General features: G+C 38.8%; 1 protein-coding gene across 7 annotated transcripts in view; it reads right to left on the bottom strand.

The window, feature by feature from the left end:
• PNPLA7 (patatin like phospholipase domain containing 7) overlaps positions 1–27,130 on the bottom strand; it is a 216,071-nt gene that overhangs the window by 172,890 nt on the left and 16,051 nt on the right. For 5 of the 7 annotated variants that reach the window (XM_043982286.1, XM_043982285.1, XM_043982287.1 and 2 more), the window contains 8 exons: positions 25,647–25,806; positions 23,611–23,691; positions 16,958–17,086; positions 16,412–16,492; positions 10,520–10,655; positions 8,879–9,022; positions 5,807–5,901; positions 5,298–5,444 (listed from right to left, as the gene is read on the bottom strand). In XM_043982286.1, the coding sequence (XP_043838221.1) occupies positions 5,298–5,444; positions 5,807–5,901; positions 8,879–9,022; positions 10,520–10,655; positions 16,412–16,492; positions 16,958–17,086; positions 23,611–23,691; positions 25,647–25,806 (973 nt within the window). The remainder of the gene's footprint in view (positions 1–5,297; positions 5,445–5,806; positions 5,902–8,878; positions 9,023–10,519; positions 10,656–16,411; positions 16,493–16,957; positions 17,087–23,610; positions 23,692–25,646; positions 25,807–27,130) is intronic. The other 2 variants (XM_043982288.1, XM_043982289.1) reach the window with 2 other exon arrangements.

Below are 27,130 nucleotides of genomic sequence, written 5' to 3'. Positions count from 1 at the left end.
TTTGTGGGGGAATTAGGGGGAAGTAGGGTATAAGAAGGCTGGAAAGGGGACCAGGGCTTTGAATGCCAGATAAAAGACTTTATATTTGAGCCTTGAAGTGAAAGAGAGCTGAAGTGTATTGAGATGGGGAGTGACATAGTAAAGATCTGTAATTTAGGAATATCACTTTTACTATTGAGTAGAGGATGGACTGGACTGGAGTAGAGAGAGAGTTGTGGCAAGGAGACCAACGACAAGGCTACTTCAAAAGTCCAGGTGTGGTGAGGCTGAGGACGTGTATCAGGGTAGTTGCAGTGTTGGAGGAGAGAAGGGGATGTATACAAGAAATATTGTGAAAGGACAAGTAACAGGACTTGGCAACTGACTGGGTATGGGAATGAAAGAGAGTGAGGAATTGCGGATACCTAAGTTGGGAGCACAGTGGTGCCCCTGACAGGAAAGTTTAGAAGACTGGAGAATTAGAAGGGAAATATATTTCAGAAATTGTGACAACAAGAGTCCTCAAACTTAATCATGTATCTAGTCCCATCTGTGAAGAAATGAGACACCTGTCCAAAGACTCTTCTCAATCCACACATATGACTCTAAAGATGAATCTGGGATCAGAGGACAGGTCCAGCTCTATCTAGCTCATAGCCAAAAGGAGGCAAAAGTTCAAGAATCTTGCTAGAAGAGAAGCCAGAATACAGGATGTGCTAAATGAATTTGGAGGATCCAGTATCTGACTTCTACTTTCAAAGACTATGTAAAGCAATTTAGAACAATTTCTACTGGAGCACAGGATCCTGGACTAGTACTTTTAAAATCATACTTAATTTCCTGGTGCTGATGGGAAGTCTGTACAGACCTAAAATCTAAGGTGACATCATTTTGTAAGATAATTAGGCATTTTTACTGCTCATAACACTAACTTCTACAATGCTCCAAATCAATCAAGCCTTGAGATGTGAAATACATAATACCTTACCATCATCTTCTAATTTTGGCCTTTTCCACTTATCTTGGTCAATAGATCTAAAAGATGCCACCATCTTTTGAATAATTACAATGCTGAAATCCATCCATGGATTTCCCTTAAGGGTAGTACGATTCAGCAGGAAGAGACTATTTTGAGGGAAAGTCAAGAGACTAAGCTAGCAACTTCCCTCTGCCCTCTTCACATGTAGCACAGCCTAGAGAAGGTTTTTTTGCTCAGTATTCAGAAGACGATCTGGCTGGCTGGGATAAAACAGGGTAACGACCAAATCTCGTGAAAGCTAAGTCAGTCTCTGAAGCCATTACAAACAGAAAGAAACAACTATAATGACCACTAATCTGTTGTTCAAATATTAGAGAATCTATGAACAGAATATCTTAACAATATAATTACTTGAAGGAAATAACATTCATCTTTCTCAATTGTCAGATACAATGAGTCCACATACTTACATTAAGTAACCTTGACATCACCAACTTTCAAAATCTCACCACATTCTGTTCATTCATCATAATTTGGTTTTCTTAACTATCCTTATTTATTACAAGGGTTTTGTTTTTCTTTTTTTTTATCCAGTGGAGGGTGCAAGAGGGAGAAAAAGTAAATGCTTCATTTTTGAAAAAAAAATAAATTAAAACAAAATTCTTCATATCCTTCCTTATAGGATGACTGTGCCTATGTCCCTTAATGTGTTTTTTCATTGTTTCTCATCAGGGACACTGGGGATTATGTCTAAGAAATAGCTCCCCTTGGGTCCTCAGTCAACACAGTTTTCTGTGATTTTGACCAATTAGCTCTTAAATGACACAATAAAAGTATACCAGATAAAAATAGCCAAAAAGGAGGACCTTAGATGCCCTCAGATAATATGACAGCTTCAATGTATGCATCATCTAATAAATCTGGTCCTAAAATTCTAGAATTGTGGTTAATTTTTCCAGAAATGTGATTCTCAAACAAATGTAAATGATTCTACATATGAGAAATGTTTGCCTTTAAGAAACACTGCTGGATAGAGCACCGGCCCTGGAGTCAGGAGAACCTGAGTTCAAATTTGGCCTCAGACACTTAACACTTACTAGCCGTGTGACCCTGGGCAAGTCTCTTAACCCCAATTGCCTCACTAAAAAAAAAAACAACAAAAAACAAAGAAAGAAACACTAGTCAAAGGATAGAATCAAAAGAACATTCTTGTCTCAGACATTTGACACTTACTAGCTGTGTGACCCTGGGCAAGTCACTTAACCCTCATTGCCCCAGCAAAAAACAAAAACAAACAAAAAATAAACCAACAAAAAAAAGAACATTCTTTCTCACTGATGCACAGAGAATAATGAACAGTTATCATGGCTGACTTTATTAGTACACTACCTTAAGTAAAAGCCTTATCTTCCAGCCATTATAAAGAGCTAAAGCTAAAACTCAGACATTTTAAAAGTCAATTTTCTAAGTGAAGCTGAGCTCCTTAAGATAAGAGCCATAGTATGTAAAATACTTCAGAAATGGTTTTCTTATTCCCTTCCCATACCATTAATAGTCACAAAAACTGTCAAAGTCTAAATCCAATTTCAAACATTCTAGCAAAAAGCCATGTCAGCTGAGGGTTGGGGCAACAAATAGCCTTATGAGAATGGGTACCATGCGTCAGAGATTCAGTTTTTCCTCTACTAATTACTAACTTTCCCAGCTAGAAAGAGATGTGAAATTTTACCTCCATGACCATGTCCTAAGTGGTAATAGGTCCTAAGTGGCATATTACCGTTGCTGTTACATTGATGCCAAATACCATTCAAGGCACAGAGTTGAACATTACATATGGCCCGTAAGCATTCCTCCCAGAGGGAGCTATGTGGCCATAGCTGTAAAGACAGAGATTGGTCCAACAATTCCACAAATACTCCAGGACCACTTGCTTTCTTTTCACACAAAATCACCTTTGGAACCAAGTTAAAAAACAATACAAACTGAAGAGACAGATTCCACCCTGGGAAAAAGCACCACCATAGTAGCTAAAGTTGAAATGTCTCTTTGAGTATGGTACCACCACAACAGTAACATAGGCAGGCTTATTTCATGTCATTTAAAGCTATCTACAGGGCTTGGTGCTTATTATGCCAAGTCCTAGGGAAATAGACAGAGGTGGATAAACGTCCCATCTCACGAAATACTAAGTTGAGCTGTCATCTTTCCTTGTAAAACTCCTGCTAGCATGAGTCAAGTGTCACGCATGTGTGAAAGCCGCCCGTGTATGTTCACAACCACTGCTCTGAAAGTTGGCTGACAAAGAGTGAAAAGGAGGTATCTTTGGGTAAGGTCCTACTGCCCTCTTGTCCTCAGCTTCCTCTACTGCTAAGCCCAAGCTCCCCAGGTGGCAACAGCCCTCTAGTGACTTCTGAACAGGTTATGGATTAAACCCATAAGGGGAAAAGGAGAAGCCAGACACCACAAGGAATGAGTCTGACTTCACTTGGTGGAAAAGATTTACAATTTCTCAAGCTCTCTGTATGCAGTCTGTATATAGATCCTGAAAACAAATCCCTTCCCTCAGAACCCACATAAGTAGATTCATTAAATAATAGAATGCTAACAAAGTATATGGTATTAAGCTAAGCATTATGGGGTAATATGAAGAAATTGAAGATAAACTCCATGTACTCAAGAAATGGACAGTCCTGTTAAGGAAATACACACACACACACACACACACACACACACACACACACACACACACACAATATATATATACATAAATATGGCCAATAGTGCAAGGTTGTAAAAGATTAAGATACAGCCAGAATTTCCCATTTGCTCTCAGTACTTAGAAGGCAGCAGTACTATGGCACTGGCTCTGGAGTCAGAGGACCTCAATTCAAATCCCACCTCAGTATTGGCCTTGGGTAAATCACTTAAATTCCCTGTGCCTCAGTTTCCTGATCTATAAAATGGGAAATAGGATTAGATGGCCTCTGAAGTTCCTTCCAGCCTTAGATCTATGATTCTATGGTACTACGTGCTGAATGATTTCCACCTTTTAGAATAGGTATAATGAATGTTTCAAGAGAACATTAAAAAGTTCAGGAACCCAAAGTAACCATTTTGGGCCTCACAACTGTGAGAATTGGTTTGGCACTGCCTACTGGAGAGATACTGTAGGGAAGCTCCACCATGAAGAGAAAGCATGTGATTTAGTGACTTTAGCGTCTGGAAGTTACATCTATAGAACCACCTGTGGGACTTGTCAATCAGAGCTACCAACCAATTAGCTTGGAGCTGTGTGTGTGTGGCCGTCCCTGTTTCCTGTTGGAGAGGATGTTTCTGGGAGGAGGAAGGAGTGAGGGAGCTCTCTTTTACCCGGGACCTCGGTTTGAGTGGAGCTGAGATGCTGGCTCCCTGAGATAGATAGATGAAGGAATCTTGGCCTCTTTCTCTCTCCTCACCAAATTCTTATGCTCCTTAATAAATACTTAAAAGTCTAAACTCTTGCTAAAGCTTATAATTTATGGCAACCACTCATTAGATTTTTAGACAGTCTAGCTAGAATTTTAGCCCCTTACAGATAGCAACTCTACACACCCAAGAGTCAAATTGGAAAAATTATTAAGAAACAAAGATTTATTCTACTACTTAACAGGCCCCTTTTAAGAGTGAACATCTGGGGCAGCTAGGTGGCACAGTGGATAGAGCACTGGCCCTGGAGTCAGGAGGACCTGAGTTCAAATCTGGCCTCAGACACTTAACACTTACTGGCTGTGTGACCCTGGGCAAGTCACTTAACCCCAAATGCCTCACAAAAAAACAAAAACAAAACAAAACAAGAGTGAACATCTGAGTCTTCTGCAAACACAATCAAGAATTTGTTTTCTAGTGGTTGGATCTGAATGCCAGCACTGGAAGTTGAAAGAGAAAAAAAATCAATTCCTAAGGAAAACAGCCAAAGAGCCAAAGTGATTTAGGGTGGGGTGTGTGTGTGTGTGTGCGTGTGTGTGTGTGTGTGTGTGTGTATACATGTGAATGCACATGTAAAAATAAAACATTTTCCTGTACTTGGGATTATTGCTGCCATCAAGCATGGCCCTGGCACTAAGGATATCCAAGTAGATAAGCAAAGAGCCTTGGGAAATGGCATCTTGACTAAGGACAAGACTGAGGGAAAAAGTCAAGAGAAGCCACAAGAAGTGGCTGCTTCCTTCTCTAAAGACACAGTGAGCATGTCATCTGAGGGCCCTGTCTTACAGCTCCCTCCACCCAAGGGGAGCACAGAAAGGCCTATGAAACCCCAAATAAAGGGAATCACTTCCTGGGGGAGGGAGGGGTCACTTACATCCAGTTTCATGAGGGTGAGAAGGTCCTTCTTGGCAGCTTTGAAGATAGCATCCGTCTTCCAGCTAGTGCCAGCTTCCTCAATGTTGTCTTCTGAATAATGAATGACAGCAGAGGGGATTTCTGCCAATGTTACCGATTTCCTTGCCTTCAGAAGAGCACAGACATTCCATGTCAGCAGAGAAAGCTCACAGATGGGATGTGAAGAAGATTACCAAAGATGTGGACTGGCAGAGAGAATCATCAGGTACCAGTGTCATCACATAAGATGAATCTGGACTAATGTCTCAGTGTCAGGTCTGAGAATACTGAGAGCCCCAAATTATTAGAATGAGTAGGTGCCAGGTAAGAGAACCTATGTCCCTCCTCTATCCCTTTGCTTCTCTATTTGTCTTCTCTTCAATCTATTCCTCCTTTGTCCATCCCCCCTCATAAAGCCACAAAGCAAAAAATAGGGCCAAGACCTGTAATTAATTCAGGGGACCTCAAATACCATATACAGGTAACTACCTTACTGGAAGTCACAGGAGGTTCATCCGAAAGGAAATTAAGTCTGGCCCTGTCAAATACCATCCCCAGGTCTGATTTAGTGCCGATGGAACACCCTAGAAATAGAAAGAGAAAGACTCAGCACAAGTATCAAGAACAGTCAGCAGGAATCATGCATCCTACACTTTCCCATCAGTGTCTCAAAGAGCCGGCTGCACAGTTAGAGGTGGTTCAAAGTCACTCTGCCAACACTTTTTTACTTTTTTGGACTGGACCTGTGAAACTCCTTTTACCAATGTAGATAAGCACCTGCTTTGTATCTTAAAGTTTTAGAGGATTATCTGGAACATTGAGAGATTAAGTGATTTGCCCAGGGTCACAAACTGAGAATGTGTCAGAGGTGGTACTTACACCCAGACAAATCATCCAGCTTTGAGGCTAGCTTTTTCTCCACCATCCCACCATGCCTCATACCACTCTCATGCATCATTAATTACTGACCAAGAGATACTTTAACAGTCACCTACACTATTTGTAGAACTAAGCCAGGAGATGCTGGGGAGAGAGATTTTATAAGACATGAGCTTTGATCTTGCTGAAATCACAATATACACTTATTAATACCTACTGCATGCCTAACAAAGTCCTGGGAACTGTAAAGAAGGCAGAAATTGGAAGACACTGTCTCTGTCCCCTCACTGCTTAGGGTACATACAAACTGACACCTACTCTGAACAAGGCATTATGCTGGGTTCACACCATGGAAAGCAAAGAGAAACTTGGTTCCTGCCCTCAAACTGCATAAAAACTACTTTCAGAAACAAGACATGTACACATAAAAAGACAATCTGATATAACATAGATAGTTTTGATTACATTAAATTTAAAAGGTTTTGCACAAACAAAACCAATACAGCCAAGATTAGAAGGAAAGCAGAAAGCTGGGGAAAAAATTTATAGCAAGTTTCTCTAATGAAGGCTTCATTTTGCAAATGTATAGGGAACTGAACCACATTTATAAAAATACAATTTATTCTCCAATTGATAAATGATCAAAGGATATGAACAGGCAGTTTTCAGAAGAAAAAAATCAAAGCTATCTACAGTCATATGAAAAAATGCTCTAAATCACTATGGACCAGAGAAATGAAAAGTAAAACAACTCTAAGGTTGTCTCACACCTATCAAATTGGCTAATATGACAGAAAAGGAAAATGACAAATGTTGGAGGGGATATGGGAAATTGGAACACTAATGTACTGGTTAGTGGAGTTGAGAACTGATCCAACTATTCTGGAGAGCAATTTGGAATTGTGCCAAAAAATTATTAAAAAGAATTAGAGGGCAGCTAGGTAGCACAGTGGATAAAGCACCGGCTTTGGATTCAGGAGGACCTGAGTTCAAAATCCAGCCTCAGACACTTGACACTTACTAGCTGTGTGACCCTGGGCAAGTCACTTAACCTTCATTGCCCTGCAAAATAAAAAAAAATTTAAAAATTTAAAAAGAATTAGAAATCGAGAAGATGGCCATGAGTTGGGGAATAGCTAAACAAGTTGTGGTATATGACTGTGATAGAATACTATTGTGCTATAAGGAATGATGAGCAGGTTGCTTTCAGAAAAACCTGGAAAGACTTAGATGAACTGATGCAAAGTGAAGTGAGCAGAACCAGGAGAAAATTATACATAGTAATAGGAATAGTGTACAATGATCAACTGTGAATGACTTCACTTTTTTTTTTTTTTTTAGTGTGGCAATTAGGGTTAAGTGACTTGCCCAGGGTTACACAGCTAGTAAGTGTCAAGTGTCTGAGGCCGGATTTGAACTCAGGTACTCCTGACTCCAGGGCCGGTGCTCTATCCACTGCGCCACCTAGCTACCCTGACTTCACTTTTCTTAGCAATACAGTGAGCTAAGACAATTCCAAGAGACTCATGATGAAAAAATGCTATCCATCTCTAGAGAAAGAATTGATGGAATCTAACACAGATCAAAGCATATTTTTTTTTAACTTTTTTATTTTTCTTGTTGGGTTTTTTTTGGTTTGTGTTTTCTTTCACAACATGACTAATGTGGAAATATTATTCATGACTGCACATGTATAATCTATATTAAACTGCTTGCCTTCTAAATAAGGGAGATGAGAGAGGGAGAGAGAAAATTTGGAATTCAGAGTTATAAAAAATGAAAGTTAAAAAATTTACATGTAATTGGCAAAAAATAAATTTTTGGAAAAAAAAATGGAAAAAAGAAAAGTAGGTTAGACCTAGACTCTGAAAGACTACAAAGTTTAGGAGTTTGGACTTTATCTGTAGGCAATGGAGTGCCACTGAAAAATTTCAAGCAGAGGATAGAGGCTGGGGTAGGGAAGAGGATAATATGTGTGACATAATTAGTCCTGTGTTTTAAGAAGATTAATTTGACAGTATGTGCAAGATGCATATGAGGAAGAGAGAATGAAGGCAGGGAGATAGGCTAGAAAGCTATTGCTAACTGCCTACATATGAGGTGATAATGGCTTGAAACAGACTGGTGACAAGGAAGATGGGAAAGAAGGATGAGATGTCAGCGATTGGGTAGGAGAGAAAAGAGAAGGACATATCAATATGCATTGATGGAGTGCTATCAGACATCTTCTAAAACACAATAGTATTGACAGGATAATGGAGGTTACAAGAAATTATAAAAGAAAGTAAATCTTATACTAAATCTTACACTGAAGGAAACAAGACACTTGCTCATTTATAATATTTCCTTATACATGGCAAAAGACTGGAGACAACAGGGCTCCAATTTCAATTTTAAGTCTGGTCACTGACTAGGCTATTTGCTCAAGATCATCAGTTTCCCAATTTGTAAAGAATAGTCAATTCCTGCTTCCCCAAGCTACCACCAAAACTACAAAATAGAGTACTTTGTCCAAAAAAAGTACGTTGTCAGCACTGTTATCTGTCAAAGAATTTGAGCCTACCCTTCAAAGGAGTCCCTTGGACTTTCTTCCCAATCTGCATGCACACACACACAAAAAAGAACAAAGAGACAATCTTAATCTGCCAAATAGCAACAGGGACTCCTGGAGTTCTCTTTTACCTTGAGATGACACTGTGGAAGGTCCAATTCCCTGGAATTTTCCTAATTCATCAAAATTCTCTTCATGTTTTGAAGGCAGTGGGCTTGAGAGACTCCGCTTCACAAGAAGTGAAGAGGTCTCTAACTGGATTCCCTTCATATGATCTGTCAGGTGGAAAGAGGACATAAGCCAAAGCCACTAAGAATCCCCACTGAATTCCTTCCTCTTCCCTTCTAAGATCTTTCCTAATCCAACTCCTTCAACTGATGCAAAATATTCAGGATATCCAGCTCCTCTCCCTTTCCAAATTATACCAAAGACTTGGGGCAAATCTCCAGATGCTGTAGTCATCTGAAACCTATCTTCACAGTGCCACAATCAAAACCTTCCAGGCCCCTGATCCTTGAAGTCTGCAAATCCCCAAACAAAAACCACATCTGCCTAATAGGGCTGATCCATCAAGTCCATGAATAAGACCATTCTCTCAGGATCCACACCAACACAATGGCACACAAACCACAGCCTGGCATATGGAAACAGCTTGATGTTGTGGAAGAAGCAATAGATTTGTAGTCAGAAGGCCAATGCATATTCCAGACCAGCCACTTAATAACCGTATAACCATGGGTAAGTCATTTAACATCTCTGGGCCTCAGTTTACCCATCTGTAAACTGAAACTATCTACTCTCTAAAGTATTTTCAAGCTCTAAATCTTATGATCTCCACTTCTCAGTAAAGATAGCTTGTATCTTCCTTTTCCTAATTTCAAAGAAAATAACAGCCTTCTCCTAGTTGCCCAAATTCCTTTATATAGTGAATGGGATTCTGCCACTATGGAAAAACCTTAATGTCTTGATTATTTCTTCTCTACACTATAGACAGTTTACTGCAATCCTCATTCCACAGCAATCACTATTATGCTCTTTTTTTATAGTTCAGATCAACCTGGTCTTAACTAGTAATAGGTCAAGTCTTACTGGCCAATTATGTTACAAAAATATATTCTCAGGACAAAACTGTCCTGATGATTGGGAAGCTTCTAGAAATATTACCTTCTGAACTTGTGCCAACTTAAAGCCAGAACATCCTCTCTGCACTAAACCTTACCTTCTTCATAAATTTTAATGTGCCTGACACTTATATTATTTTTTTTTACATTTATATTATTTAAGGAAAAGGCACAGGGAGAACAAGATGAAGAGAACATTGGTGAGCATGGTTGTAAGGAAGAAATGAAAATAGACAGCAAAGGAAGAGAAGTTTGTGAGAGGGGCCAAGCTAGGATAGGTAGATATTTCTAGGTTCAGTAAATATTAAGGAAAAATGATTTATTAACAGGAGATGATGAAGAGGAGGGTAACAACAGAAGTATTTACATTTACACAGAAAATACTTTCACATATATTATCTTATTTGATTGACACAACAGCTTTCTCTGAAGAAATCAGAGCAGATTTCTTTCCATTTTACAGAGGAGGACAGAGACTCTTGCAGGTTAAGAGCCATACCCTACATGTAAATGGAAGACCCATGCCTTGAACCAAGTCTCCTAATTCCCACTGAGTGTGCTTCTTACTATGCCATGCTGTCCTACAAAGGCACTAAAGGAAGTCCTGCTGCCTGCCTCCACTGGCCAATCAGTCTCTATCCCGATAATCACCTGGTTCTGTGCATTCTTGGGACTTCTCAACCTTCTCTCCCCGTTGATCTTCATCTGTTGCTGGACAGGACATATGTCTCTTAATTTTACTGGCTGTTACACTGGCCACAGACACCAAAGGTATAGCTTGACTTTCCTGAGGGTAAAAAAGCAAAAGAAAATGTATTTATCAAAGAAGAAAACTACTGCTGTCTTTCAGATAAGAAGGGCCCCAAAGCAGGAGCTACATAAGAAAAACTTAAAACTATAGCATTTTGGTAATGAAGTGATGAAATTTTCAAAATATATCAACTATTGACTGAGAAATACATCAAGCCAAGATGGTGAATAGAGGGAACATTCTAGCTGAATTCTCCCAATATTCCCACTTAAAACAACTTTAAAATAACACATCAAATTGATTTTTGGAGAAATATAACCAACAAAAGGTAAGACATTTTTCCAGCCCAGGACAACTTAGGAGGTCAGAAAGAGAGGTTAGTAGCACTAGGATAGGAGCCAACAGCAGCAGTGGCAACAACAATAGAGGTAGCAGCAGTACTGGGAGCTCTCACTGCCCAGAAACAATAAGGACACTGGACACCAGGTCAGAAAGAGACAACAAGAGACCATGGTAAGAGCACGGGACCAAGTGCCATTTGGCAGCTCCACTGCCCATTACTCAGTTCTAGGTTGCAGGGCAGAGGGAAGCACTAGTGTATGTGGTCACAAGAGAGCAGGGGCTCTTCCTGGATAAGGATCAGAACACAAATCAGAAGAACAGTGATGACACCTCTCCCCAGATCATACCACCTTAGAAGCACTGAAAACTTACAGACTCACAGAACTAGATGTGAAAAAATATAACAAGGTATAAAAGCCTGAAACTTGGGATGTTGACCAGGGCTCAACCCCCTATAAGGGGTGAGCAAAGCCCAATTCTAACTTAAAGTTCAAAGTCAAGAAATAGCCTGGGAAAATAAGTAAACAACAAAAAAAGAATTAGACCATAAAAAGGTAGTATGGTGACAGGGAAACTCAAGACACAAACTCAGAAGCCAACAAAGTATCTACAAGCAAAGCCTCAAAGGGAAATGTTGACTAGAAGCAAGTCTTTTTTTTTTTTTTTTTGGTGAGGCAATTGGGGTTAAGTGACTTGACCAGAGTCACACAACTAGTAAGTGTCAAGTGTCTGAGGCTGGATTTGAACTCAGGTCCTCCTGAATCAAGGACCAGTGCTCTATCCACTGTGCCACCTATCTGCTAACAAGAATTCCTAGGAGAGCTAAACAAAGATATTTTTTTAAAAAGCAAAAAAAGATTTTAAAAATCAAATAAAAGAAAAAAAGGAAAAATTGGGAAAAGAAATGAGAGTAATGCAAGAAAATTATGAAAAGAGAATTAACAGCTTGGTAAAAGAAAGAAAGAAAGAAAGAAAGAAAGAAAGAAAGAAAGAAAGAAAGAAAGAAAGAAAGAAAGAAAGAAAGAAAGAAAGAAAGAAAGAAAGAAAGAAAGAAAGAAAGAAAGAAAGAAAGAAAGAAAGAAAGAAAGAAAGAAAAAGAGAAAGAAAGGAAGAAAGAAAGAAAAGCACAAAAAATACTAAAGAAAATAATTCCCAAACCAGAATTGACCAAATAGTAAAAGACATACCCTCACCATAGAAAATAATTTCTTAAAAATTAGAATTGGTCAAGTGGAAGCTAATGACTCCATAAGACATCAAGAAACAATAAAACAAAGTCAAAAGAATGGGAAAAAATACAAGAAAATGTGAAATATTTCATCAAAAAAAACAAACAACAAATGACCTGGAAAATAGATCAAAGAGAGATAATGTAAGAATGAACAGACTATCTGAAAGCCATGATTGAAAAAAAAATTTTTTTAAGAGCCTGGACATCAGATTTCAATAAATTATAAAGAAAGATTGCCCAGATATCTTAGAACCAGAGGACAAAACTGAAATTGAAAGAATCCACTAAAAGCAACAATTAAAAATTAAAATTAAATTTTTTTTTAAATCCACTGATCAGGGGGCAGCTAGATGGTGCAGTGGTAAAACACCAGCCCTGGATTCAGGAGTACCTGAGTTCAAATCTGGCCTCAAACACTTGACACTTACTAGCTGTGTGACCCTGGGCAAGTCACTTAACCCTCATTGCCCTGCAAAAAACAAAACAAAAAAACAAAACAAAAATCCACTGATCACCTCCTAAAAGAGATCTCTAAATGAAAACTGCCAGGAATATCATACCAAATTCCAGGGCTTACAAGTCAAGGAGAAAATATTATAAGCAGACTAAAAGAAAAAATTCAAATAACATGGAGCCAGTTAAGATCACACAAATTTTAGTAACTACCAAGATTTAAAAAAGGCAGAGGGCTTGAAATATGATATTCCAGAAAGTGAAGGAGGTAGGATTAAATCCAAGAATAACCTACCCCCCAAATTAAGGACAATCCTTCAGGGAGAAAATAAATATTTAATGAAATATCAGACTTACAGGAATTCCTGCTGAAAAGACCAGACTTGAATAGAAAATCTGACATTCAAACACAAAACTTGAGAGAAGCATAAAAAGGTAAACATGAATGAGAAATCACAAGGAACTTAATAAGGTTAAACTGTTTCTAGTCCCAGATGGAAAGATACATGTAACCCCCAAGAACTTTATCATCATTAGGGCAGTTAGAAGAAATCTACTTAGACAAAGGGCATTAGTGTGAGTCTATTATGTTGAGATAATCTCAAAAGAAAAAAGGAAGGTTGAGAAAGAGGGATGTACTGGGAGAAGAGGGAAAAGTGAGGAAGAATGGGGAAAATTGTCTCATATAAAAGAGGTATACAAGGAAGAGTTTTTACAATGGAAGGGAAAAGTGAGAGAATATTCTCATCTGAACTAGTTCAAAGAGGAAAGACTTTCTCTCTCTCTCTCTCTCTCTCTCTCTCTCTCTATATATATATATATATATATATATATATAATATGTATATGCACACACGTTTGCATGTATATACAAATATGTGTGTACATATATGCATACACACATACATATGTATACATACATACACAAACACACTTAGTTGAGTAAAGAAATCCATCTCACCTAAGAGGGAAGTAAGTGGGGAAGGGGCTAAGAGAAAGGCAGGGGGGCAGCTAAATGGCTCAGTGGATAAAGCACTGGCCCTGAATTCAGGAGAATGTGAGTTCAAATCCAGCCTCAGACATTTGACACTTACTAGCTGTGTGACCCTGGGCAAGTCACTTAACCCTCATTGCCCCACAAAAACAAAAACAAAAACAAATTTTAAAATTTTAAAAAAGAGAGAGAAAGGCAGGGAAGAGCATAAGAAAGAGGATAGATAAAGGGAGACAGTAGTCAAAAACAAAACAGACTTCTGAGGAGAGACAGAGTAAAAAAAAAAATGATAGTGAAGTATAAAGAGAAGAAAAGAGAATGGAGTGAAAGACACAGCAATCATAACCATGAATGTAAATGGAATGAACTCACCCTTAAAATGGAAGCAGACAGCAGAATGGATTAGAAACTAGAATCAGAGGTAGCTAGGTGTCACAATGGATAGAGCACCGGCCCTGGATTCAGAAGGACCTGAGTTCAAATCTGGCCTCAGACACTTAACACTTACAAGCTGTGTGACCCTGGGTAAGTCACTTAACCCCAATTGCCTCCAAAAAATAAATAAATAAAAAGAAACTAGAATCAAACAATATGTTGTTTATAACAAACACTCTCAAAATGAAAGACATACACAGAGTTAGAACAAGGGGCTGAAGCAGAATTCATTATGCTTAAAAAGGAAGGCTTAGCAATCATGAACTCAGACAAGGCAAAAGCAAAAATAGGCCTAATTGAAAGAGATAATCAGGGAAACCAAATTTGCTAAAAGGTACCATAGAACTTATGATGAAAAATATTTTCCATCTCCAGAGAAAGAACTAATGGAGTCTGAATGCAGATGGAAGCATACTTTTTCTTTATTTTTCTTGTTGTTGTTGTTGTTGGTGGTGGTGGTGGTTTTTGGGGGGGTGTCTGTGTTTTCATATACAACATGACTAATAGGGAAATGTTTTACATGATTGCACATGTATAACCTAAATCAAATTGCATGCCTTCTCAATGAGGGGGAAAGGGAGGGATCAAGGAAAAGAATTTATAACTCAAAATTTTAAAACAAATGTTAAAAATTATTTTACATGCAATTGGCCAAAAAACATTAAATTAAAATAAAAAATAAGATATCATAAACAATGAAGATACTAAATATACATACATCAAATGGTACAGCATCCAAATTCTTAAAGGAAAAACTAAATGAATTACAGGAGAAAACAGACAGTAAAACTATGCTAGTAGAGGACCCCAATTTCTTTCTCCCAAAACTAGCAAATTAGGGAGATGAACAGAATTTTAGAAACATTAAATACAATAAACCTTTGGAAAAAACTGAATGGGAATAGAAAGGAGTATTTTTTTCTCAGCTGTACATGGCACCTTCACAAAAACTGATCACGTATTAGGGAATAAATACCTCACAAAGAAATGCAGAAAAGTAAAAATATTAAATGCACCCTTTGGAGACCATAATTCAATGAAAATTACATTTAGTAAAAGGGCTCTAAAAGAAGAGATTAAAAATTAATTGGAAACTAATAGTCAGATCCTAAAGAATGAGTGAATCACAGAACAAATCATAGAAACAATCCACAATTTCATCAAATTAATGACAACAGGGGGCAGCTAGGTGGCGTAGTGGATAAAGCACTGCCCCTGGATTCAGGAGTACCTGAGTTCAAATCCTGCCTCAGACACTTGACACTTACTAGCTGTGTGACCCTGGGCAAGTCACTTAACCGTCACTGCCCCCTGCCCCAAAAGGTATCTTTTTTCAAAAAAGTAATCTATTGTATCAAAACAAAATGAATCAATACAGTTTTTAAAAAGAAAAGAAAAGCAAAAAAAAAAAAATCTAATTGGCAGTGTTAAGCCAACCTAAGGCACTAAATACTTTCATCTTACTTATCTACAACTCTACTAACTAAGGATACCAGTCATTTACACCTGTCATTATCAGAAACTTTATTATGAGAGATAAGAAGCAACAGTGGAAGCATAGGGATCCATTTTAGGGTGACAGAAATAGCAGGTAATAATACAAAAATATCATTAAACCAAACAATGCCTACACAAGGTAAGTGATTAACTGAAACTCACTTTTAAGAATCATCAGTCAATGGATCATGTAAGAATGATTGATATTTATCCTTTCCAATTATGGTACAAGGGTTAAGAGTGGAGTAAAATACTGAGCACTTAAAGGAGAAAAGGAAGCTTCTCTGAATTCTCCATTTCTTACAGTAGAGTAAAATCCTATTGCATTACTGTACTCAGTTTGTCTAGCCATTCCCCAAATGATGGCAGGTATTCATTTAAGCATTTTGCAAAACTTAAAACCTTATATAAAGATTAGCTATTATTTTTTAAATATAACAGATCTCAAAAAATACAAGAGAATTTAAGCACTCAAGTAACCAAAAGGAGTTTTGAAAAACTAATAATTAGCCTTAGGAGTCAAAGAGCAAACATAAGCATAATTTATAATTCTCCCAGGTCAAGGCTTGTTAAAAAAAATACTATCTTTCCAAGGCTTAGAAGTAATAAGATTGGGGCAGATAGGTGGCACAGTGGATAAAGCACTGGCCCTGGATTCAGGAGGACCTGAGTTCAAATCCGGCCTCAGACACTTGACACTTACTAGCTGTGTGATCCTGGGCAAGTCACTTAACCCCAACTGCCTCACCAAAAAAATTAAATTAAATTAAAAAAATATAAGTAATGAGATTATTCTGCTGGGGAATGGGATCTTGTATAAGGGATGAATTTTTCTACTTACAGAGTTGAAAAGTTCAGTGGTAAGCCCTAAGTAATTGTGTAGAGCCAGGAAGGTCACCCTCTGCAGCCGCACCATTATGATCTGACAGGATAGAAACAACATTAGTCTAAAATTCCTCAGGTGTCCACGCCTGACAAATGTGTACAGAAGGTCCATGGAGATTTTTCCAGGTACCCACAACATTCCTGTCTCAGAATCTCATCTCCTGCCATTCCCCTCTCCTAAACCATTTGCCAATCAAACTTCAGATGATTCCCTAAAGTTCCTAAAACCACCTCCCACTTCCTAATTATTCCCCTCCCATGCCCCTCCCATGTATTCCTATAGCTCCAATATTCAGTCCTGCTGAATGGATTTGGGGCCTCTCTTTTTCTGAGAACATTATGAAAAAATAGAGCATATACTGGTATCACTTTTCAGCAAAGCTGCTAATCAAACCTGAAAACACTCTAAAGGAGTTCCCTACAGGGGGAAATCTTGGAGTGATATGAAGAGCAACCTTCCAGTAGCTACTGGAGAAAAAAAAGAACATAAAATTTGACCTACCTGTACTACCCTCACCAAGGTCTCGGGGTATTTCTCAAAGACACCCAGGAAAGCAGCAGCTGGAAGCCTTAAAATGGTAGATGGTATCCCTGCCCTGGCAGATACCGTTTTATATGGTGCTGCATGGCCCTGTAACAAAATGACAGTCCTAGCTAAAATAACTGAGATGAATGAATGCTGTGCATTCATTTGTAATATAAGTCTGTGAGAAGTGAGGAGAACCTGAATGAGGATGCTAACCACATCAGTGGAGAAAAGTAGATGGGTCTAAGGGCTCATTGACTATGTGGGGAGCTCCAAGGTTGCAAACCTGAGTGGTTCTAAAAAATATGATGTCCTCAAGAGAAACAGAGAAGCTGAGAAGAGAGGTAAGTTTGGGGGGGAAGATGATAAAAGCTGTTTGTGGGCTAGAAGAGTGTCATTTTTGTCATTTATTCCAAACATAGTACAATGAACACAGCGTGTGCCTTATAAATGCTGGCTGACTAAAGAAAAGCAGCTTTCCTCTGGACTGCTCTAGCAACACGTCCAACGGGAGGCCATCAAGTGGCACAAGGGGGCTCATGAAGCCAGGCCTGATGCCTGTGAGGAGGAAGGGCTACTGGAGGTTAGGAGGTCTCTAAGCATCCACCAGTCCTTTACTCTAGATCAACATCCCAAATTTTAGGTGATTGGACAAGCCAAGGATAAATCAGAATTGACATTAGCAAGGTCAAGCTCTTCAGTCCACTCTTCCAAAGCATGAGTCATGAATCAAGAAATGTCAAACCTAAATGGAGAGCCTAGGACCAGAGGAAGTCAAAAGACCTTAGGATTAGTATATTAAGGGAATGAGGTGAGGTCAGGGCTCTAGACTGAGTTTTCAATCAGGCCTTTGCTTCTATCATTCAAATGGAAGTTACCAAGAAAACAAAGAAAAGCCAACCAAGCAAATTCCACATTTCCTTCTCCTTGACAGCTAGGACCAAACATCCTAGCAAATTACTCAAAGATATTAGCCCAAACAGTTCACATAAATGGAAAGGGTTCTTTAGTAAACAGAACTGGAATAGATTTGATTTGATTTCTTTTTGCGGGGCAATGAGTGTTAAGTGGCTTGCCCAAGGTCACACAGCTAGTAAGTGTCAAGTGTCTGAGGCCAGATTTGAACTCGGGTCCTCCTGAATCTAGGGCTGGTGCTTTATTCACTGTGCTACCTAGCTTCCCCTTGGAATATATTTTAATAACACATTCTATTATGTCACATCACAGGAAATTCATTCTAAAACCAGCTGGTTCCCAATTCTCTTGACATTTTTCTTCCCCAAACCTAGTTAACAAAATTCCTATTAGAGGACTCTATTTAAAATGCTTTGTCAGGGCAGCTAGGTGGCACAGTGGATAGAGCACAGGCCCTGGAGTCAGGAGGACCTGAGTTCAAGTTCAGCCTCAGACACTTGACAATTTACTAGCTGTGTGACACCAGGCAAGTCACTTAACCCCATGCCTCACCAAAAACAAAAACAAAAACAAAATGCTTTGTCAATTGCAAACACTGAAAGCTGAACAATAGGTTCTTATTCAGTGTAAATTCTGATCAAAATAATGAGATTCACAAATGTTTTTTATTCACTTGCTATTAGCTAGAGCTTTTTAAAAAAATATATAAAACCCCCCTTAGACTGGGAAAATTGTCTTCTAAGAAGAAAATGAAGGATTCTACAATCTATACCTCATGAAAAACAGGAAGCCAGTTCACAGTGGATTCATTAGCTACCTGATAAAACCTATTACCAAGGGCTTTGATAGTTCCAAAGGACCAAAATTTAATCCAGTTAAGAACTTGTCCTCTCCTTGTATTAGTCTTGTGTGAGCATGTAAGTATTCCAGAAACCCTACTCAAAGCATTTGCTCTTTAACAATAGTAAAACAAAAATGCTCTAATCTTATGGGTCTCTGGACTGTCCACAAATACTCACTGGTTACTGAAAATGTACTTAGCAAACTAAAATTATAATTCCAGCAAGAGAGTTTAGAATATTCATTTCTGTGGACCAGATTCCTATCCTTTTCTTTGGCTGGCTCTAAATAGCCTGAAACACCAGTTACTTTCCCCTTTTAACCCCCAAAACAAACATCAAGTTTTTAACACAGATTCAGAGTTAAACACAAAAGCCCAGTGGGGTAATGATTGAGAAACAAGTGAAATCTATCTAAATCTGGCTTCTCTTCCTAGAGTGAAAAAAAAATGGTATAAAGGAAAGGGGACAGAGAAGGAAAGAAAATAACATTAATACCTTAGATAGAAACTCTGGTAAAAAATAGCTTACACATATTTAGTTTTCAAATTTATTGATTATTTTGGTTGAAAAAAATACTCCAACCAAAACATTAATGTTTTATGAGACAAGGGATGATATCCTTCAAAATGATCAATTAATCACAACATAGTATATTTTTCCACTCAAATGTCATCCCATAAATTTTCCACTCCCACTACACTAAGAAAAAGATCTATTCTTATCACTGAGCAAGTGGAATCACTGCTGACATTGTGACAAGACTTCATCACAACAGGCTGGGAAGAGAATGAATAGTCCCAGACAGATTGATTACTAAAGCTCAAAGTTAATTTAAGAGCTTGTGTAATAACTGCCACTCCCAACTGCACAATTCATATTGCAGGTCAAGCATCATCCATTATGTTCTTCGTAACAAATGAGGTTTCATAAAGAAAGACACAATAGGAACAACAAAAAATAAACTCCCTTCTTAGGTTACTCATTAAGTTGACTGTTTGGGTCAGACATTTTTTTTCCCCTTTTTACAAAATATTTTCAAAATTAGGTGCTACCCCTTTGGGGCCTGCCTCAATTCCACTTACTCCCTTCAACTTATAATTCTCTGCTTTTCTGGTCACAGCAATGAAGATCCTACAAAGCAATCAATCAATCAACATTTACTAATCAACATTTACTAAGCAGTGCCAGGTATTATAACAATCGTTGGTGATACAAAGAGTCAAAAGACAGTCCCTACCCTCAAGGGGCTTACAATCTAATGGGGGAGAAAACATGTGTGTGTGTGTGTGTGTAAAGCATGTTATATATAGGATAAATAGGAAATAATTAGAAAAGCAAAAGCAATGAAATTAAGAGAGGTTAGGGAAGGCTTCTTATAGAAGGTGAAATTGTAGTTGAGACTTAAAGGAAGCCAAGAAGGTCGGTAGTTGGAGTGGAGGAGAACATTCCAGGCAAGGGAGACAGCCAGAGAGAATGCCCAGAATCAAGAGATGGAGTGTCTTGTTCATGAAGGAGCCAGGAGGCCGATGTCACTGGACTGAAGAGTACATGGTGGGAAATGAGGTGTAAGAAGACTAAGAAAGGTAGAAGGGAGCTGGGTTATGAGGGGCTTTAAATGCTAAACAGAGAATTTTCAATTGGATTATGGAGGTACTGATTATGCCATAGGCAAGACTCAAATCCAATTCTACCTAACTCCAAAGCCAACCCACTATCTATTATTCCATGCTACCTCCAAGGCCTCAACTTACTACCTTGCTTTATTACTGAAAACTTGGTTAGGGCTCTTTGACAAAAGCAATTCTATATCACCTTTAGTCCAAATTCAAGTAATACTTGAATTCAATTACTGATGGCCTGAAAGGTATTCAGCAGCCAACCAAAATAATTTCCAGCAAAGGAATACAAATTTATGAACTTTCCCTCTATTAGACTGAGTTCTATTAGTGAAATAAAGAAATCTAAAAATCAATGGTTAGTTTTATAGTATCACTTCTATGTGAGCAATGGGTGATTTATTTTCACCTAGTGAAACGTTAAAATACATAAGGCATAAACAAGGTTTTGAAATTCTAAGGAAAGGTCAGATCTGAGTGTCCTCTCTGGAGAGCATAGCCTGATAAATACTTCTTGTGAACCAGGTCTCCAAATATCATGGTTGGCTCTAGGGGGTAGGATAAATAAGATTATTGGGTCAGGGGAACCTAGGAGTAGTCTCTAAAGTTCAAAAACATTTTAAGGAGACAAAGCCTTTATTGACACAGTGAACACAAGGTAGATACTTTGAGCAGAAAGCAAAATCAACAAGATGCTCATTAAGGAGAGGTGAAAATTGTGTAATAGAAAACTCTCAACAGAACAATTACCATCTGAGATGTCTAAACAAAGGCCATATATTGGGTGGAAACAAAATAACTAAAATAATAAATTTAGAAATTCTACCCTTTAGAAAATCATGTAAACATCAGGCTTAAAATGACCCACAATAGGAGCTGCTAGGTGGTGCAGTGGATAAAGCACCAGCCCTAGATTCAGGAGTACCTGAGTTCAAATCTGACCTCAGACACTTGATACTTACTAGCTGTGTGACCCTGGGCAAGTCACTTAACCCTCATTGCCCTACCAAAAAAAAACAAAAACCAGAAAGAAAATGACCCACAATAATATTTTGTCTAGTCCCTTCTCAAAGCAAGAGTGTCAAGAAATCTGAATGTAAACCTCAGATATAAAGCTTGTCAGATTGATTCTTATCACCTCCCAATAAAAAAGAATTCCAACATTTCAAAGAAACCATAGGTCTCACTGACCTATCAACCTATATTATGGCTGGAATCTACCTTTGTGTTGTGGAATCTACTTACTGGGCATGTTGGGCAGGAGTTGCTATTTCTATCATATATCCATTTTACCGCCTCCATGTAGTTCCTTAAGTGCAATTTGGAAAAAGATCTCCATTTTCATATCCCTTTTACATATTCAGAAGCCTACATAGCCTGTCATCCCCCTTTCTCTTAATTTCAAGTCCCAAGTATTAAACCAAATTACCCCCCAACAAGATTTTTACCAACTACTCTAATTTTAGATAGTTCATTTTAAAACTGTCTATTATTAAGTATTCAGCTTTGCCTTCTCTGAAAAAAAAACAAAAACAAAAAACAAAAAAACCCCACCCCCTTAGCGCTAATAAACTCTTATAATCGTAGGCCAGTGGTCATAAGAAGGCCAGGTGAAAGGCAGCATGGAGTACTGCTGGACTGAGTCAGGAAAGACCTGGTTTCAAATCTTGACACCTCTGTTTCTTTGGCTTTGAGAAGATAAGCTAGTCACTTGACCTTTCTAAACCTCAGTTGTCTCATTTGCAATACAGGGATAATAATGCTAATAATAACAATACCTACCTCACAGATAGGTTGTAAGAAAAATATTTTATAAAACTTAAGAGACTACATATATATGAATTGCTGGTACTATTTAGAGGTAGCATGGTATAGTGAATAAAGGGTGAGTCTTAATGTCATATGACTTGGGGTTAAATCCTACCTTTGAAGCATAAAGGCTAACCCTTTATAAATCACTTAACCACCCAGAATCCTAAGGCAGCCTGTAAGTTGCAAAACAGTTAGCTAAATGCACTGATAGAAGGACTTTCCTCACCAAGAGCTCCCTACATCAACGCAAGCAAGTCAACGTAAAAACATAGATGTTTCATCATTATAAGGTAAACGAAAAACATGAAAAACTATGATATCAAAATATTAGAGACAAGAGAAGAGAGGCAGGCAGTGTGACACACAAGATAAAGAGCTGGCCTCAGAATTATGGTGGCTTCCATTCAAGTTCCACCATCATACATTCTGACTCAGTGACTCAGGGTTAAGTCCCTTAACCTCTCAGTGCTCTAGACAACTCCCTAAGACAGTAAGTTGCAGAGAAGGGGCCAATGTGCAATGGCAGAGCGAGCTTCTTCCTCTGGGAGTTCTTTATACCAATGCAATCACAGGTCTGGTCACTATCCTTATGATACTGAAAAACACCGGAGGCAGTTAGGTGGCACAATGGATAAAGCACAGGTCCTGGATTCAGGAGGACCTGAGTTCAAATTCGACCTCAGACACTTGACACTTACTAGCTGTGTGACCCTGGGCAAGTCACTTAACCCTCATTGCCCCACCAAAAAAACAAACAAAAACAAAAAAGAGGAAAAGATACTGAAAAACACCAATGTTGGAAAGGCAATTCAAAGCTGAATTCCTGCTAAAGGAGAAACTGAAGTACTGCCTTTAAATAGGAAATTAGCAAAAGACACACTTAAATACTGATTTATATAGTCTATTAATTCTTTAATTTACAGAAGAATCAGGATCTAATTAGAAAACCCCAACTTAGAGCAACATTATGAATTCCAATATGATATGGAAATTGGCCCGTGATTTCGGACTCTGCTCGACTACATTCTTGCCAAGCCTGTCATGACTTCTGAGAACTACCTTGAAGCTGTTAAGGAATTAAGGTGAAAGTTCCCTCAGGGCTCACCTCAGGATGATGGTAAAGATGTAACCTCTAATAGGAAGGTTAAAAACATAGTTGTCATTTCAAATACCTAACAGCTTAAATGTGCTGCCAACACTATATTCCAAGATAGTGACTGCTCTTCTACTGCTCTGAAAATAAGGGTTAGTCCTACTCCTAAACTCGTCTTACATCCCATGACTAAGAGGAATGATGACTGACTAAGAAGTAGACTTTAAAGCCTCGCCATCCTCCAACACAGATGCCCAAGTAGCATGAATATAACGAGGGCTCCAAGCTGGATAGATGGAGACACATAGAAGAAGACATGGGGATGATGGGTGTCCAGGAAGAAAGACTTACAGTGATGACGTCCAGGATGCTGAGGAGGCTGTGGATACTGTCTCCAGCCAGGACTTCTTTCACCACCATCTCGGTACCATCCTGAAGACAGAAGGCAGAGAGAGTAGAGCCTGTCCAATACAGATACCTGCTGGAAAACTGACTTTGCATAAAAGTTTTGCTTTTTTTTTACACCAGGGCTCTCGACTGGCTCAGCAGACAAAACTCTGGTGCCAACTCACATCCTTTCACTCCAAATCACTGTTAACAGAACAGCTCAAGACAAGGAGGCACAGGAACCCACTCCTTAGCCAAGGTTACTAGTTATTGTAATCACCAAAAAGTGAGGCAGGGGCCAGGGAGTGCCAGAGTGCAAAGAGCGTCACCTAACTTCAGTTTGTTTCAGTTTCTTCATCTGTAAAATGGGGATAATAATAGTATCTCCCTCCCAAAGCTTTTGTGAGGATCAAACCAGTTAATAATTGTAAAGTGCTTAGCACAGTGCCTGGCACAGTAAGTGCTATATACATGGTGCTGAGAACAGACCAGTGTAAACACTTCAAACCCACAGCCCTATCTAAATGGTCAGATCTGATATAAAATACAATAAGAAGAGGCACAGTGGAGTGGAATTTGGAGTCAAAAATCCTAGCCCTGCTACTTATTAGCCATGTGACCTTAGGCAAGTGCCTTCATTCAAGCTTCAGTTCAACCCTTCTGTGAAATGTACAGGCCTGGCTAGAGGGTCTGCTCTAAATCTATGATCCTGAGTCTGTGCTAGTTCTTCTGGCTTTGAATATAAAAGACTAAAATCATTTCAGAAAAGAATGAAGAAGCAAACCTCATTGCTCCATGTGGGTCACATTCCTACCTGTGGCAAAAGCCTGTCTGAGCTCAACATTTTCACAGTCCCTAGACTCACACCCACAAGACAGAGAACCAATCACTTTAAGTCATTAAGGGGAAATCACTATTAAGAACACAACAGGGAGCATCTAGGTGGCGAAGTGGATAGAACACCAGTCCTGGAGTCAGGAGTACCTGAGTTCAAATCCGGCCTCAGACACTTAACACTTACTAGCTGTGTGACCCTGGGCAAGTCACTTAACCCCAATTGCCTCACTAAAAAAAAAAAAAGGACACAACAGGTTCATATGGGGTCCTCAGAAACTGATTCCAGTGAAATGGAATCAGCAGCATGCAAGCACCAGCGTCAGAACACTTGTAAGGAAGCTCTAACCTGGTATACTTACAGGAAACCACACTGGTTTCTTTAGGCTAAAATGGGGGATGTTCCCTCAGTAATAATTACATGCCACTTCCACGTAGGCTGAACCACACATCGTGATAAGCTTTTTAAGGAATAAATCTGTTCATTCAGGGAAGCACATTCCACGCAGACCACTGGAAAAACTTTATAATAGTCACCTGAAGTCAGAGGAGCCATCTCTTTATTTTATTTTTTGTTTTCTTTTGGTTTTTTTGTGGGGCAATGAGGGATAAATGACTTTCCTAGGGTCACACAGCTAGTAAGTGTCAAGCGTCTGGAGCCACATTTGAACTCAGGTCCTCCTAAATTCAGGGCCAGTGCTTTATCCACTTCGCCACCTAGCTGCCCCTGGATCCATCTCTTTAAATGACACATAGATTATAAACCCACCAGTTTGCAAACTCAAGTTTGCATTAATAATAGCTTGAAGGAAGGGGCTATGTCTTATATTAATAATATTACATGTTAGTAACTCAGAAAATACATGTTTAAAAAAAAAATAGGGGGGCAGCTAGGTGGCGCAGTGGATAGAGCACCGGCCCTGGAGTCAGGAGTACCTGAGTTCAAATCCGGCCTCAGACACTTAACACACACTTACTAGCTGTGTGACCCTGGGCAAGTCACTTAACCCCAATTGCCTCACTTAAAAAAAAAAAAAATAGGGAGCCTGAAGCATAGAAATAAACTCAAGTTTTCTAACTTCTAACTGTATAATCTCTGGCCTCACCACAAATGTTATGATCAGAGATCCTTAGTACACCCATCACTGGCCAATTGACATTCTTACATTTTCCTGAATGCAAACTTCCAGTCTCCCATCCTGCACCACATAAATACTGTTGTCAAGATCTCCAGGACGGAAGATGTACTCTCCTTCATGTAACTGCACAAAAACCATGTGTTTGCAGAGTTCCAAGAACAGTGGCTTCTCAAAGTGGCCCAGGACCCTGTGAGAAGAAAACAGAGCATCTCTTACTGAGGAATTCAAGAAAGGGATAAGTTTTGTAGGGATAAATGGTATGCCAAGTGGGGAAAATAACAAAACCTGAAGTATAAAATCATTATTTAGCATCCTTGAGAAAATGGATTTTTGTTTGTTTGGGGTTTTTTGTGGGACAATGAGGGTTAAGTGACTTGCCCAAGGTCACACAGCTAGTAAGTGTCACATGTCTGGGACCAGATTTGAACTCAAGTCTCCTGAATCCAGGGCCGGTGCTTTTATCCACTTCACTACCTAGCTGCCCCGAGAGAATGCATTTTAATGAGGCTGGACGTCAATAGAGCAGGTAACCAAGCAAAGATCTTAAAAAATAATCTCAAATACCCAAAATGACCAAATAGGCATTCTTGTAAGTTTCTAATTTCCATAAACTCAAAGCACTAAGAAACCATTACAATAAAGTTTTGGACCAGCCCTATGAAAGGACAGCACTCCACAGATCACAAGCTGGGGCAGAGAAGATGAAAAAAATGGTCACATTCCAACATCAAGCCAGGCTCTGTCAAAAGTGGAAGCCACTGTGTGACCCTGGGCAAGTCACTTAACCCCCATTGCCCCCCAAAAAAGAAAAAAAAAGTGGAGGCCAGATTTATTGACTTCTTACCCATTAAAAGTTGTAGGCACACAAACAACTAAATATTAAGCATATAAAGAAGAAATAATGAGAAATAAAGCTGATTGAGAGACCATGCTTCTGCTAGAAAATAATCCTGTTGCACCCAGCTGAAAATTGTAGTCATTGTAGCAGATTATACTTGAGTACGATAGAGAACAATGGCTTCAGAAATGATGACATAATTAGGACAATAGCATGGCAAGACCTGGGGCAGAACTTCCTAAAACACAACTCTGTATTCGGGAACCAACCACAAACCACATGTAGTCTGAATTAGAAAGGCCATTTAAAGACTTTATGTCCATGAAATAGATAATAAAATGATAATAAGAAGAACTAACATTTATATAGAACTTATTATGTGCCAGGCACCATGCTAAGCACTTTGAGATTATTATCTCATTTGACACTCATAAAAACCCTGGGAAAAAAGGTGCTGTTATTATCCTCGTTTTACAGATGAGGAAATTGAGGTAGACAGAAGTTAAGTGACTTGTCTAAGGTCACAAAGCTAGTAAGTGTAAGATTGGATCTGAATTCAGGTCTTCCTTCCCCAACTCTGGCACTCTACCCACTGTCACCTAGCTACCTCATTCACTGAGCTTACTGGCCCCCATTTTATAGAATTAATTGTGTTTGTGAAAAAGGCTGTAGT

Source organism: Dromiciops gliroides, chromosome 2 (assembly GCF_019393635.1).
Source record: "Dromiciops gliroides isolate mDroGli1 chromosome 2, mDroGli1.pri, whole genome shotgun sequence".
Lineage (NCBI taxonomy): Eukaryota > Metazoa > Chordata > Mammalia > Microbiotheria > Microbiotheriidae > Dromiciops > Dromiciops gliroides.
This window is presented reverse-complemented; position numbering and strand designations above follow the sequence as displayed.